General features: G+C 51.7%; 1 protein-coding gene across 3 annotated transcripts in view; it reads right to left on the bottom strand.

The window, feature by feature from the left end:
* Positions 1 to 1,051: 1,051 nt before the first annotated feature.
* The window catches only part of ZAP70 (zeta chain of T cell receptor associated protein kinase 70), a 39,875-nt gene continuing 26,076 nt past the window's right edge, over positions 1,052 to 14,850 (bottom strand). For all 3 annotated transcript variants that reach the window (XM_019969739.2, XM_070798240.1, XM_019969740.2), the window contains 10 exons: positions 12,489 to 12,627; positions 12,307 to 12,388; positions 12,180 to 12,226; positions 11,917 to 11,968; positions 10,742 to 10,934; positions 10,034 to 10,240; positions 8,036 to 8,228; positions 7,806 to 7,946; positions 7,594 to 7,706; positions 1,052 to 3,090 (listed from right to left, as the gene is read on the bottom strand). In XM_019969739.2, the coding sequence (XP_019825298.1) occupies positions 2,967 to 3,090; positions 7,594 to 7,706; positions 7,806 to 7,946; positions 8,036 to 8,228; positions 10,034 to 10,240; positions 10,742 to 10,934; positions 11,917 to 11,968; positions 12,180 to 12,226; positions 12,307 to 12,388; positions 12,489 to 12,627 (1,291 nt within the window). In that variant the 3' untranslated portion in view covers positions 1,052 to 2,966. The remainder of the gene's footprint in view (positions 3,091 to 7,593; positions 7,707 to 7,805; positions 7,947 to 8,035; positions 8,229 to 10,033; positions 10,241 to 10,741; positions 10,935 to 11,916; positions 11,969 to 12,179; positions 12,227 to 12,306; positions 12,389 to 12,488; positions 12,628 to 14,850) is intronic.

Genomic DNA, 14,850 nt, shown 5'->3' with positions numbered 1-14,850 from the left:
GTCCCACCTGCAGCTGGCAGCTTCCCTGCCGGGACTGACCCCCCACACACATCTGGTGTCTTCCCAGGGACCAGAGGCCAGCTCAGGCCCAGAGGAGGTCACCAGAGGGCAAACAGCCCCACCAGGGAAAGCAAAGAGTGAGGAAGGTCCTCTGGGCCAGACACTTGGGTGGACCCATAGAAGAGGCCTGGGTTGGCCAAAGCCAGAGCCCCCTACATCTGAAGGGCTGGAGGAAGAGGAGACCTCTCTCTCTTTTTACTTCCCAGGACTCTCCCCCGCTCAAACACCCTCCGTGTCTCCCCACTCCCTTTCAGGGTTTCTAATTCTTCAACCTGGATTTACCTTCTCTTTCTGGCCAAACCAGAGAGATTAAGTAACCTCCCCCAGTAACTTACTCATATTTTAAATACAGTACGAGTTTTGTGGACATTAGTAAAATACTGAAAACCATTCAGGCAGAAGGAACAGGAATTGCAAAGGCCCAGAGGTACGCATTAACATGAATATGTTTGGGGAACCCTGGAAGAAGTCAGAGCTGCTCACAGGAAAGATTCTTCAAGTGGTTGTGGAAGGAATGGATTGCAGGGCACAGGACTAGGGGCTGTGAGACCAGGGGGGAGTCGTGGGTTCTGCTCCAGGCAAAAGATAAATCAAATAGGGCAGCAGGTGAGAGCCAGGGTTCAGAAGCTGAGCCACTGTGGCTTGGGGAACACCGCCATCTCGTGGTATCTTTGTGAAACTGCACCCTGTCATTGGCTCCAACGGTCATTTAGTGGGAGCACAACAGCATTCTCCAGCATCACCCACTCAATGCACATGAGTTTGAGCAATCTCTGGAAAATAGTGAAGGACAGGGGAACCTGGCCTGCTGCAGTCCATGCGGCCACAAAGAGTCAGACACGACTCAGCAACTGAACGACAACAGCATTCTCCATTGCATTTGACACCCAAAGCCATCACTTTAAACACCTCCTCCCCATAAAGTATTTTCAGTAATAATTACAACATGAAACAATAATAATGACCATAAAAGAAATGCAGACAGCGAAAGTGTTTTCCCTTGTGATATAATACTTTATGTAACAATGTAAATAATTATCCAGGAATAAAAAGTAAACAAATAATAAAACTAAAATACCAGCAAACAGTGCACCTTGGGAAGCCACAGAACAGCACTATTGATTTTCTTCATTTGCTCATTCATTTGAAAAGTTAAAAAACAATTTTTGCTTTTTAATGGTGTTAAAGTCAGTAATACAGTTTATGAACTAAAATATACATTTACCAAATAAAAGACTATATCGCATGGTTTGCAAGCCTTCACAGCTTTAAATTCTAAAGACAAAAATCTCTAAGTGGCTGCACAAAATGACAAAATGGAGGTAATTCAAGTTTGTGTCTTTATCTTTACAATTGCTGCGCTCTCCTTGTCTGCTGTCAATCTTTGCAGGAAGATACAGTCTGGCAGGGCTTGGGAGCCCTCAAACAATTCCAAACGATGACAGATTTACTCTCCAAACAAACACAGAGCTGAGAGTTTGTGTGTCTGGGGATGACTGTAAAACTGGGGATTCTCTCAACTACCTTGCAGGTAGAATGCAAAGTTCATGAAATAATATGCGAACATGAAGCTCACACATAAATCATTACAACTCCATAAGCGGTAAAAATCAGAGTGAGGTCTATACCTAAGTTAATAATCCCAACATCAATTTCCTGGTTTCAACGATGCACCCACATCACCCGGTTCCGGGGCCTCCTCCTGGGTGCCTCCTGCCCGCCCCACCACCCAGGTCTCGTGCTCAGCCTCCACACAATCCCGAAGCCCCCCACCTGCAGCCTATAGTTCTACAAAAAAAAACCTCTGACTTTCTAGAGCTCCACAAACAAAAAGAAAATCTATCTTCCCCGAAGCTGCAGAAAATCTCCTGGCCTCTCCCTGGTTTTGAGGGGGACTCATGGCCCCCTGGAGCCCTCAGCTCTTTGAGGCCAGGGAACTGAGCCCGGGGCCAACTTCAGCTAAAGAGGAGGGGGAGTGAGTCCAGAAAAGCCAAGACAGGGACCTGGCTCTGTTTCACCCACCCGGGTGGATTCTGAGCTCCAGCACTCCAAATCTCCGTGCGGGGAAGCTGAGGCGGCGAGGGCTTGGAGACGGGTCTTCTCTGGAGCGGGATTGAGCTGGGACTGAGTCCGTACACGGGGCATCAGGTTGATAAAAAGTCCCAGCTGCGACTGCCTGGGCCCAGGGAAGAGGGGAGGCAGCTGAGCAGGCGGGACAAAATGCTGGAATCACCTGCTGCTGCTGCTGCTGCTGCTGCTCCTGCTAAGTCGCTTCAGTCATGGGGCGTGGCCGAGGGAGGTGTCAGCAGGGTGTTTAAGTCTCTGCAGGTGATGGCTCACACGCAGTGAACAAGGGCAGCGCCTATTTCACGCCGAAGGTCGGGAAGCTGGGGTCAGCAATGCCCCTGGCCCCTCAGCCCCCAGACTCACAGGAACTGCCCTGTTCCCAGGGCAGAGGGGTGGGAAAACCGGCCCCCCAAACCCACACAAAAACAGCTGCTTCAGGCACTTCTCAAGGACCCCTTTCCTGGTCCTCCCAGCCCCACCCCAGAAAGATGAGGGATCCCAAACAAGGGAGAAGCTGGAGTTTATTCCAATGATTCCAGGTCTCGCAGCCTGAGGACTCCCAGAGTCTGCCTTTCTGGACCCAGAGGAAGGAGGGTCCCGGCTGTAAGCAACCCCCCTCAGCTCAGGGCTCCCCCGTTGATTCCAGTCCAGGACCATCTTCCCCAGGTCTTGCTTCCTCCCCCAGCCAGAGGGGCCGGGTGACCGGGCTGGGAATACTAGACCAGCGTGGGCGAGAGAGAAACTGAGCCGGGCCCAGCCTGGAGGTCCCGGGAGAGAGCTGAGGGCACAGGAGGAAAAGCTGGGGGCGTGGGGGCCTCAGGCCCTGGGCCGGGTGGAGTTCAGGGACACGCAGCCTCAACCCCGTTTCCACAAGCGGCGGGCTCCTCTGCCTTGGTCGCCAAGCTGTAGTAGTAGGTGCGCATGCGCTGTTCAACTGCGGCGAAGTCCGGGCGGTCCTCCCACCTGTGAGGGTAGTGGAGATCCAGGCGGCTGGCTACACCCCCAGGACCGAACTTCAGCTTGTGCACGGGCATGCATGAGGCTCAGAAAGCAGTGGGGCAGGGGTTATTGGGTGATGGGGCGTGGGGGGGGTGGGGGTGGGGAATCTCCTGCGTGTAGACAACTGCGATTCAGGGGTTGCCCTCTGGCATAAGAGAAGGACTGACATCCGACATACAGGATGGACACGAGTCCTGACTGCTGAAGATTTAGCAATGACGGCTCACTGAGTGTTGGGGTGACGACTTGACTCCAGGAAGCTGGGACACTGAGTGCTGAAGTACTGAGCATGTGTATTTGGGCAGGTACTTGGGTGCTAGCTGTGGGCTCACAGGGATGCAAGTATGCTGCCCGGGATGGAAAGGAACACTGGAGTGTGGAGGGGGGTGGGTTCATCTAGTGGAGATTCCAGGTATTAATGTTATCATGTGTGAAATATCCATGAATTGTGTTGGAATGTTAGACACTAGTCTCTTTGGATATTGAGGTGTTGGTGTATTGAGCATTTCCTGATAGAGGCTGGCTTAATATATATTGGAATAGGAATGATCTGATCATTTCTTATTAATCTATCATAAATTTGTTGTTCAGTCACACAGTCCTGTCCAAGTCTTTGCAACCCCGTGGACTGCAGCACACAGGTTTCCCTGTCCTTTACCATCACCCAACATAAATAGGGTATCTATCTATTGGATTGGCTGAGAAGGGCTACCCCATGTCCGAGGTCAGGGGCGGTGGCCGAGAGGAGCTACCCCTCATCCAAGCTAATAAGCAGCAGCTGCGCTTTGCTGGAGCAGCCGTGAAGAGATACCCCACGTCCAAGGTAAGAGAAACCCAAGTAAGACAATAGGTGTTGTGAGAGGGCACAACTAGTCAATCTGATCACATGGACCACAGCCTTGTCTAACTCAGTGAAACTAAGCCATGCCCGTGGGGCCACCCAAGACGGGCAGGTCATGGTGGAGAGGTCTGAGAATGTCGTCCACTGGAGGAGGGAATGGCAAACCACTTCAGTATTCTTGCCCTGAGAACCCCATGAACAGTATGAAAAGGCAAAATGATAGGACACTGAAAGAGGAACTCCCCAGGTCCGTAGGTGCCCAATATGCTACTGGAGATCAGTGGAGAAATAACTCCAGAAAGAATGAAGGGATGGAGCCAAAGCAAAAACAGTACCCAGTTGTGGATATGACTGGTGATAGAAGCAAGGTCCGATGCTGTAAAGAGCAATACTGCATAGGAACCTGGAATGTCAGGTCCACGAATCAAGGCAAATTGGAAGTGGTCAAACAGGAGATGGCAAGAGTGAACGTCAACATTCTAGGAATCAGCGAACTAGATGGACTGGAATGGGTGAATTTAACTCAGATGACCAGTATATCTACTACTGTGGGCAGGAATCCCTTAGGAGAAATGGAGTAGCCATCATGGTCAACAAAAGAGTTCAAAATGCAGTACTTGGATGCAATCTCAAAAAGGACAGAATGATCTCTGTTCATGTCCAAGGCAAACCATTCAATATCACGGTAATCCATGTCTATGCCCCAACCAGTAATGCTGAAGAAGCTGAAGTTGAAAATTTCTATGAAGACCTACAAGACCTTTTAGAACTAACACCCAAAAAAGATGTCCTTTTCATTATAGGGGACTGGAATGCAAAAGTTGGAAGTCAAGAAACACCTGGAGTAACAGGCAAAGTTGGCCTTGGAATACAGAATGAAGCAGGACAAAGGCTAAGTTTTGCCAAGAAAACGCACTGGTCATAGCAAACACCCTCTTCCAACAACACAAGAGAAGACTCTACACATGAACATCACCAGATGGTCAACACCAAAATCACACTGATTATATTCTTTGCAGCCAAAGATGGAGAAGCTCTATACAGTCAGCAAAAACAAGCTGACACTGGCTCATATCATGAACTCCTTATTGCCAAATTCAGACTTAAATTGAAGAAAGTAGGGAAAACCACTAGACCATTCAGGTATGACCTAAATCAAATCCCTTATGATTATACAGTGGAAGTGAGAAATAGATTTAAGGGCCTAGATCTGATAGAGTAAATAAATAGAGGAAAACAGCAGAATGGGAAAGACTAGAGATCTCTTCAAGAAAATCAGAGATACCAAGGGAACATTTCATGCAAAGATGGGCTCGATAAAGGACAGAAATGGTATGGACCTAACAGAAGTAGAAGATATTAAGAAGAGGTGGCAAGAATACACAGAAGAACTGTACAAAAAAGATCTTCACGACCCAGATAATCACGATGGTGTGATCACTCATCTAGAGCCAGACATCCTGGAATGTGAAGTCAAGTGGGCCTTAGAAAGCATCACTATGAACAAAGCTAGTGGAGGTGATGGAATTCCCTTTGAGCTATTTCAAATCCTGGAAGATGATGCTGTGAAAGTGCTGCACTCAATATGCCAGAAAATTTGGAAAACTCAGCAGTGGCCACAGGACTGGAAAAGGTCAGTTTTCATTCCAATCCCAAAGAAAGGCAATGCCAAAGAATGCTCAAACTACCGCACAATTGCACTCATCTCACACGCTAATAGAGTAATGCTCAAAATTCTCCAAGCCAGGCTTCAGCAATACGTGAACTGTGAACTTCCAGATGTTCAAGCTGGTTTTAGAAAAGGCAGAGGAACCAGAGATCAAATTGCCAACATCTGCTGGATCATTGAAAAAGCAAGAGAGTTCCAGAAAAACATCTATTTCTGCTTTATTGACTATGCCAAAGCCTTTGACTGTGTGGGTCACTATAAACTGTGGAAAATTCTGAAAGAGATGGGAATACCAGACCACCTGACCTGCCTCTTGAGAAACCTGTATGCAGGTCAGGGAGTGACAGTTAGAACTGGACATGGAACAACAGACTGGTTCCAAGTAGGAAAAGGAGTACGTCAAGGCTGTATATGGTCACCCTGCTTATTTAACTTATATGCAGAGTACATCATGAGAAACGCTGGGCTGGAGGAAGCACAAGCTGGAATCAAGATTGCTGGGAGAAATATCAATAACCTCAGATATGCAGACGACGCCACCCTTATGGCAGAAAGTAAAGAGGAACTAAAAAGCCTCTTGATGAACATGAAAAAGTAGAGTGAAAAAGTTGGCTTAAAGCTCAACATTCAGAAAACTAAGATCATGGCATCTGGTCCCATCACTTCATGGGAAGTAGATGGAGAAACAGTGGAAAACAGTCAGACTTTATTTTTTGTGCTCCAAAATCACTGCAGATGGTGATTGCAGCCAGGAAATTAAAAGACGCTTGGAAGGAAAGTTATGATCAACCTAGATAGCATATTCAAAAGCAGAGACATTACTTTGCCAACAAAGGTCTGTCTAGTCAAGGCTATGGTTTTTCCAGTAGTCATGTATGGATGTGAGAGTTGGACTGTGAAGAAAGCTGAGTGCCAAAGAATTGATGCTTTTGAACCGTGGTGTTGGAGAAGACTCTTGCGAGTCCCTTGGACTGCAAGAAGATCCAACCAGTCCATCCTAAAGGAGATCAGTCCTGGCTGTTCATTGGAAGGATTGATGTTGAAGCTGAAACTCCAATACTTTGGCCACTTCGTGTGAAGAGTTGACTCATTGGAAACGACCCTGATGTTGGGAAGGATTGGGGGCAGGAGAAGGGGACGACAGAGGATGAGATGGCTGGATGGCATCATTGACTCAATGGACATGAGTTTGGGTAGGCTCCGGGAGTTGGTGTTGGACAGGAAGGCCTGGCGTGCTGTGATTCATGGGGTTGCAAAGAGTCGGACGTGACTGAGCGACTGAACTGAACTGATTTACTGGATTGCTTGAATGTCTGGGTGTCAGTGTGACAGGTGCTGTCCTGTGGGATAACTGACATTGGGACAGTAAGGGGGTCAAATATTGGAATGCCTAAGCACTGCGTGATTAGTGAAGGGTGACAGCTTGTGTGGGTGCACGTTCCTTGTGCTTGGAAGTGGAGATACTGCTGATGTTGGGGGTTAGGGTGTTCAAGCACTGGACTTCAAGCAGATGGAGGTGGGGGATATTGAATATTTGGGGGCTTCAGTGTTGACCTGAAGGGGCAACTATGTGTTGGCTGAAGGGGAAAAGGAATTATATTACACAATGGAATATTACCCCATGCCCTGAGTATTGGTGTCATATTTTGGGTAACAGTACTGACTTGTTTGAATCTTGTAGGATTGCTTGAGTGCTGGCTGAGGGGGACTGAGGTTTTAGATGCTGGAGCCCTGGTGTCCACAGGTAGGGTGTTGGGGTGCTAGAGCATCGTAGGGTCAATGTGTTGAAGAGCTGAGCACAGAGGCAGGGGAGTAAAGGTACTGTGGGTTGGAAAGGCCAGGAACTGCGTGGGTCTTTGGGTGTGAAGAGTGATGCTTGGCTGTCGGACACCACAACCTCCTGCCCCAGGCCCAGGTGACAATTCAGCCAGGTACCCTCCCACCCGCTGGCACTCACTTGTAGGTCCAGCAATCGCTCATGAGCTTGTACATCTCAGGGGGACACTCTGGTGGGCACTCCATCCGCTTGCCCTGCTCGATGAAGGCCATGACCTCCGGGCCCTTCATCTTCTGCTCAAGCCAAAGTCAAGTGCACGTGTGAGTAATCAGGGCTCCCTCCCCCAGTCCCCCTTCCCACCCAGCCAGCCAGCCGCCTCTGCCCACGCCTGCCTTGTAGGGCTTCTGCCCGTAGGAGAAGGCCTCCCACATGGTGACTCCGTAGCTCCAGACGTCGCTGCGGCTGGAGAACTTGCGGAAGTTGATGCACTCCGGCGCATACCACTTGAGCGGCCACTTCCCGGCTGAGCGGGCCTGGGAGCCGGGAGATAATGCTGAGAGAGGGCTCGGGGCCTCCACCCACAAGCCCCCTCCACCTGGGCATCCCAGGGCCGGGGGCTCACGGTGTAGTAGCTGTCGTCAGCACCCAGGGCCTTGGAGAGCCCGAAGTCGCTGATCTTGGCGTAGTGCCGGTTGACCAGCAGGACATTGCGGGCCGCCAGGTCACGATGCACAAAGTTTTTCTCTTCCAGGTACTTCATCCCCATAGATACCTGGTGCAGCAGCTCCGCCACATTGCTGACGGGGATCTCCTCCCTAGGGTGAGGGGGAAGAAGGGAGCAGCTGGGAGAGGATGCCCAAGGCCCCAAGGGGGCAAAGCACAAGTCTGATCCAGCTGAGCTTCTGTTGAACAGGAGCTAATTGTGCACCCGCTGTGTGCTAGGCATGGGGCGGGGACACACCCAGTGTGTGAACAAAACAGGCACAAACGTTTGCCCTCATTCAGGCTTTAAATTCTACCCACCGTGATCCCCAAACTTAATACATTTATTAATGTATTTATTAATGTATTAATTTATTAATGTATCCCCTGTGTGCCCTCAGGGAGTCTCCTGGGCATCTCTAAAATAATAAAGTCAAACTCCTGATTGTTCACAGGTATGTGCACACACGCGCGCGCGCGCACACACACACACACACACACACACTTCCCTTTCATCTTTTCACGTACTCAAGCCTTGCCCTCAGCTCCTCTTCTTCACACACAATAGTCAATCTATCAGCAAACCCTGGCAGCTCTGCCTTCAGAATTCCTCCAGTATTCCCCAACTTCTCTCCACGCCTGCTTTTGCCACCTGGACCAGCCCCCATCATCACCAGCCTAGACCTGAACAGCCCCCTCTGTCCTCACCTGCCACGGCCTGTCCTTCACACACTGGACACAGGCTCTGCCTCTCCTCCTCTGCTCACAGCCCCCACAGCTCCCACCTCACTCAGGGAAAATGTCCGAGTCCTCCCCATAGCCAGCAAGGTCATGCATCATCCACCTTGTCACACCCCTGCCCATATCACCTCCCCCGCCTCCTGCACTCTGCGTCACCCTCAGGGCCGGAACTCACGGCCCCTCCACCAGTCCAGGCACCTCAGGGCCTTTGCACCAGCCGCCCACTCTTCCCCCACAGCTGCACCTGGCTGCCTCCCTCGGTTTGCAGAAACCTCACATTCTCACTTCTCACCTCCCAGCCTGACTCTATACACTTTATTATAATTATTATTAAAACCTCTCTTCCTCAACCAGAATAAGGGCAAAGAACTTTTGTCTCTCTCTTCAGTGATAATCTCAAGTGTTGGTAATAGTCCCCAACACAGAGAAATTGCCCAGAAACACCTGTGGAATAACTGAGTACCTGAGCTGGGACCCGTGAAGGCACGCACTCCAGCAAGAGCTCGGGTTAAAGGTCACATGCCTCCATGAATGTAAAAGATTCTGTCATAAGGGTAAGAGTTTGAGGCATGAGGAAACCAAATGGAACTGCAATTTCTTTGTATTAGAGGTCAGCCAAATTTTTTCTCTAAAGGGCCAGCGAATAAGTATTTCAGCCTTTGCAGGACACATATGGTCTCTGTCACATGGTCCTTTTTTTTTTTTTGGAGACCTTTGAAAATGGAAAACCAGGCTATACAAAACAAACCTGGCTGCAGTTTTCTGACCCTGCTTTAGGTCAAACACAATCAACTATCACAGTGGATCTTGAATTGATGGAGAGACCTGGGGTGGCAGAAGCAACAGAGCTAATACTTACAAAGCTCCTACAAGGAGTGCTAGGCCCTGTTCTGAGCACTTTATAAATATCAACTCATTTGACTTCAAGGGCCCCTGGAGGGGGCATCGCAGTTTTTCAAATGAAGAAACTGAGACACAGAAGAATTAAGAGACCTGCCTGGAGTCACAAGAGTGAGTGACAGCGCTGAAACTCAAACCTGAGATCAGATCTGTCAGGGATGTAAGTGTGGGCAGCAGGTGTAAATGTGTCTAATGTGGGGAAATGAGTGTGGAGCACACCTCTGGGTGGACAGGCTCAGCCCCCAGTCCCAAACGCCCCGCCAGCCCAGGGGCTCACTTCTTCCCGACCAGGAACTTATGCAGGGGCCCGCCACCAGCCATCTCCATGACCAGCATGAGGGCCTCGGCCTGGCAGACTCCAATGAGCCGCACGATGTAGGGGTTGTCCAGCTGGTGCATGATCTGTGCCTCCCGCATCATCTCGTCCTTGTCCGCCTTCTCCGTGCTCTGTTTCAGCACCTTGATGGCCACATCGATCTGCTTCCTGCCGTGACACAGGGAGGGGCACCGCCTGAGCCCGCACTGGCCTGGACCACTCATTCCCTCATCCCCACCAGACCTGCCTCTCTTCCCCCGACTTGTGTAGTGGCTGCGTGGTCTGCCGCCTAGACCTCCCCGTCACTCAGAGCTCACAGCCAAGCCCCTCACCAAAAAGAACCGGTTCAGTTTCACCCTCCCCGGGGGCAGCCTATATCCAATGACCTGCGTGTATCCAATGGCTAATCAATGGAGGAGACGAGGGTTGGCCCCTCTGCAGCTCCCCTGCGATCAGCCAAGGACTCCATTGCAACTGCAGCTAGCCCAAACTCTACCTGCCCCTGGCCAGCTCCTCTCACTCCCTCTCGGGACTGTCCTGAACTCTCCTAGGTAAGCCCCCCTCACAGTCAATCTGAAGTCTCATCCTGGCTCCACTCCACAAGGCCTGGAGAGGCCATGCCCCCATGCCCCACCCAACAGTGGTTCCCCAGCCAAGGCGGGAGCTTACTTGCGCATACGGTAGACGCCCTGGCGAACTGAACCGAAGTTGCCGCAGCCAAGTTCGATGTCAGCCATGAGGAGGTTCTCACGCTTCAGGAAGAGCTTCTTGTTTTTGAGCTCCTCAGGGTCGCTGTAGGGGCTCTCATAGACGCTGGTGTCCATGGGCATCGTTCGCGGCTTCTCTGAGGACACTAACCGCGCTGGGCACACACACAGGTGTGCACTCCCAGGTCAGGAGCAGGGAAACGGACAGGGGTGGGAGGAGCACAGGAAAGCCTTGGCACCCACCAGGCACACGCGCCAAGGGCACGAGTCGCACTGTGCAGAGCATGTGTGTGCGTGCGCATGTGCACTTGTGGGTGCTCCTGGTCACACCAGCTGTGAAGCCACATCTAATGTGCAGGTGTAACACGTGTGCAGCGTGTTCACACATGTGCGCCCACAAACTCTCTCACCCATGTCTTGGTGTGTGCTAGGGGTCCTAAAGTGTGTCTACACAAGCAACCATTAGTGTGCCAGCTGCAGTGTGCACATCTGTGTGTGTGTGCACATCTGTGTGTGTGTGCACTGACGTGTGCACACGTGTCGTGCCCACCTTTGTCTACGTATGAACCACACAGCCACGTGTACAAGGACTCCAGGTGAATCTGTGTGCACAGGCTTGCATCCATACATGAAACACTCGAGCGTCTGTGGCAGGCATGTTAGGTATGTGGGCTGTGGAGTCTGTCTTCCTCGGTTCAAATCCCAGCTCCACCCCTGGCCCGCTGTGCGACCTGACAGTTCCTGCCCTCCTCTCCCTTCTGTAAAATGAGAATAATGACCATGACTGCCTCTTGTGGTTTGTTAGAGGATTCTGCAAAGCTCATACACTCAGTGTGCTAGAGCATGAATGGCACGCAGTAGGTGCTTAATGGATGTGTTTCTACACCCGAGGCTGCCTGGGCACGGCTAGGTGTAGCCCCCTGTGTGTCAGCATGCCCCCAGGCACATGCGTGCAGGCGGGCGTGATGCGTATGCCCACGTGGACACCTGCAGGCTCACTCTGTGCCCAGGGCAACCCAGCCCACTGCCCGAGGTCAGGCCTGGCCTAGGCCTCCCCTGACACAGCCCAGGGCCTAGCCAGGATCCCAATCTCAGCCTGACACGAACCCCCACACACCCTCACCTCTGCCGGCTCACCTGGTTCAGGGGTGTATCCATCTGAGTTGAGAGTGTCGATCCGTCTCTGAGGCTAAAGGTCATGGGGTCAGCAGGGCCTGAGTCGGGGGCACCCAGCTCCTCTCATGGGCCCTCATCCTCTGAGGACTCCCAGAGTGCTGGGGGCCCCTCTTCTGTTCCATGGCAGCCCCACTCTTCCCTGCCAAGCCCTACCCTGGGAACAGGACTCATTGCCCACTGTGCTCCATCCCCAAGGCCCCACCTCTGGGAGGCCCCTGACTCACCTGGGTGAATGTGGACGGGTGGGCAGGGAGTGTAGGAGCAGCGGCCCCTGGGGGAGCCGAAGGGACAGTGAGGAGGTAGAGCCATGGTCTCCCGGTCCCCAACTCCTGCCACTGCCGCCCCACTCACCTGAGCTGGCGCTGCTGTTGGGACAGGCCTCCTTCAGGCAGTAGATGAGTCCATCAGCCTTCAGCTTCAGGTACTCCACCAGCTATGGGGGGTGGGGTCAGGGCTGGGACTCCCCTCTTCCCCAGGAGCCTGAGCACCCCCAAACAGCCTCTCCCCTACAACAGGGCGGGTGGGCGGCTTACCTGCCAGAGTGTGTCAAATTTGGTCCCCTCGGGAATGCAGTATTTGCCCGCCTTGTCCTGGCTGATGAGGTAGTGGTACACAGTTTTCCCATAGATCAGAGACAGCGCGTACGTGCCCGGCTCTTTCCGGGGTCTCAGCCTGGCAGGAGGAGGAGGAGGGGGTGTCACCCCGACAACCACCCGGGCCCCTGGTGGTTCCCTCCTAATGGAACTCAGTTCCCACACATACACCCTATGGGCTCTGCACCCCAGAGCCTCATGGAGAAGTGGCAGGGGTTGTGGAAACCAAGGTCAGGCCCCACTTGACCTCCAGACCTACTGGTAACAGACTCTGGGTGGGGCTGGGGGAAGGGGCACCGGGGCAACCAGAGAAGAGGAGAACCATGTTCATAGTCGTCCAAGCACAGGCAGGGGGCCATCCACAGGGGAATAATGGACTGCCTGTGGTGGATTTTCAGCCTTACATAGCCTAACACTCAGCCACCCCCAGCTGGATACTTGGCCACTCAGGGGGCAACACTCGGCTATACACTGGGGACGCCTGGTTCTCCATGGCAATGTCTTGCCACCCATGGCCACAAGTGGGTGGGGGGAGACAGCTGGCCACTCATGGCGGGATATTTTTCCATCTGTGGTGGACACAGAGCCACTCGTGGGGGACACACAGCCTTAAGACCATTCTCCTGGGGAGGCAAAGCTATTTCTATACATTGAGCAATAAAGGTAAGCACAGGTCCATGGCTAGGTCATAGGGCACCTTCACACAAATCAGAACAAGTCACCTCATCATCACAATAGACCCATAATTATAACAGATGGCCTTTAACAGAATGAGACCCTTGATTGTACTCTTCCGGAAATTTGCCAAAATGTTAAACTCTTCCATGTCTCTGAATGGGAATGGAGCCCCTCAAAGATGGTGTCTTCATGCAGTAAGAACCTGTCCAACCATGCACATGTGCATGGATGCACACAGAGACACAGGCCAGTTTAGGGCACCCTGCACCCTCCCATCCCATGGTAAAACTACTCAACATCCTGGTACAAGGTTCTATTCCAAGGTTAAGTGTAGGTTTCCAGCAGAGGGGGGAGGGCAGCCGTTCCTGGGGCCTCCGGCACCATGGAAGTGGCGGACAACTGACCAATAATCTAGAGGACTGAGCTGAGCTACGCGAGAGTCGGCCAGCAGCACGCAGCAGGAAACAGTCACGGGATAACCCATGTGGGTGCCCTTAGACCGCACACTCCCAGGGCTTGGGTCCTGCCCGTGGACAGCCATTCAGTGGACAAGTATCTACTAAGTGTTGAGCACATGCCAGGCACTGTTCTAAGGGCAGGAGTCCAGTGGTGAACAAGACAGATGCGAGTTCACCTTGCAACCCTTTCTTAAGCCAAAGGACAGAGAAATATCCCTTAAATCTCCATAGCAAAACCTGAGTGAAGAATGGAGGGGTGACTGTGAATATCCCATCCATTCCTAGATACCAAGTTCCCAAAAGAACAATTCAGTGAAGGCTGACATGGTTCCCAGGCCAACTCACAACATTCGGGGACACCTGGAGAGACAGGAAACAGGGTATGTTGGGGGCAACAGGGGTGCACCAAAGTCAAGGAAGAGAATCCTACAACAAACTGAGAAACGCAAATGTCCCCCAGAAAGAAAGGCACTTCCATAACTAGACTGGTAGGCTGGGCCGGGCGTTGCTGCTGCTGCTAAGTTGCTTCAGTCGTGTCGGCCTCTAATTTCTAGTTCTCTCCTTTTGAGAAGTGAAAATACCTCGTAAGTTCAAACTCTTAAGATTTTTGAACCGACAACAGACTCAATGCCCAGCCACTCACCCACAAACATGTGTGGAATATTAGGGAAAAAAAAAAAATACAGCCACAATATTAGGCATTTCTTCCCATCAACAGATGGACTCTAGTTCTGTATGTTTTGAATCAAGGCTTGACCACATGACTTGCTGCGGCCAATAAAATATTAGCGAACAGGACAGAGTAAGAGGCTTGAAAAGTGGCTGAGCACTGGGGCTTGCCTGCCCTTGCTTGCTTTTCCTGGCAACCCTGCAAGCACTACAGGAATGAGTCCGTGCTAGCCTGCTGGGGGGCCACACAAAGGAGAACCAAGGCACCCCAGCCTGCCAACTGCCAGACTGGTGAGTGAGGCCACCCCACACCTTCCAGCCCCAGTCAACCCTCCAGCTGTGACCACACAAACAGGTGCAAAAGAAACCCAGCTGAACTAAGCCCAAAGAGCCAACCCACTGAACCAAGCGTGAATAAACAACTGGTGTTTTAAGCTACAGCACATTAGGTTGGTTTGTTGCACAGCAAAGGCCGACTGATACACTGTCTTTGGGAC

Source organism: Bos indicus, chromosome 11 (genome assembly GCF_029378745.1).
Source record: "Bos indicus isolate NIAB-ARS_2022 breed Sahiwal x Tharparkar chromosome 11, NIAB-ARS_B.indTharparkar_mat_pri_1.0, whole genome shotgun sequence".
Lineage (NCBI taxonomy): Eukaryota > Metazoa > Chordata > Mammalia > Artiodactyla > Bovidae > Bos > Bos indicus.
The sequence above is the reverse complement of the archived record's forward strand: the minus strand, read 5'-3'. Positions and strand labels throughout refer to the sequence as shown.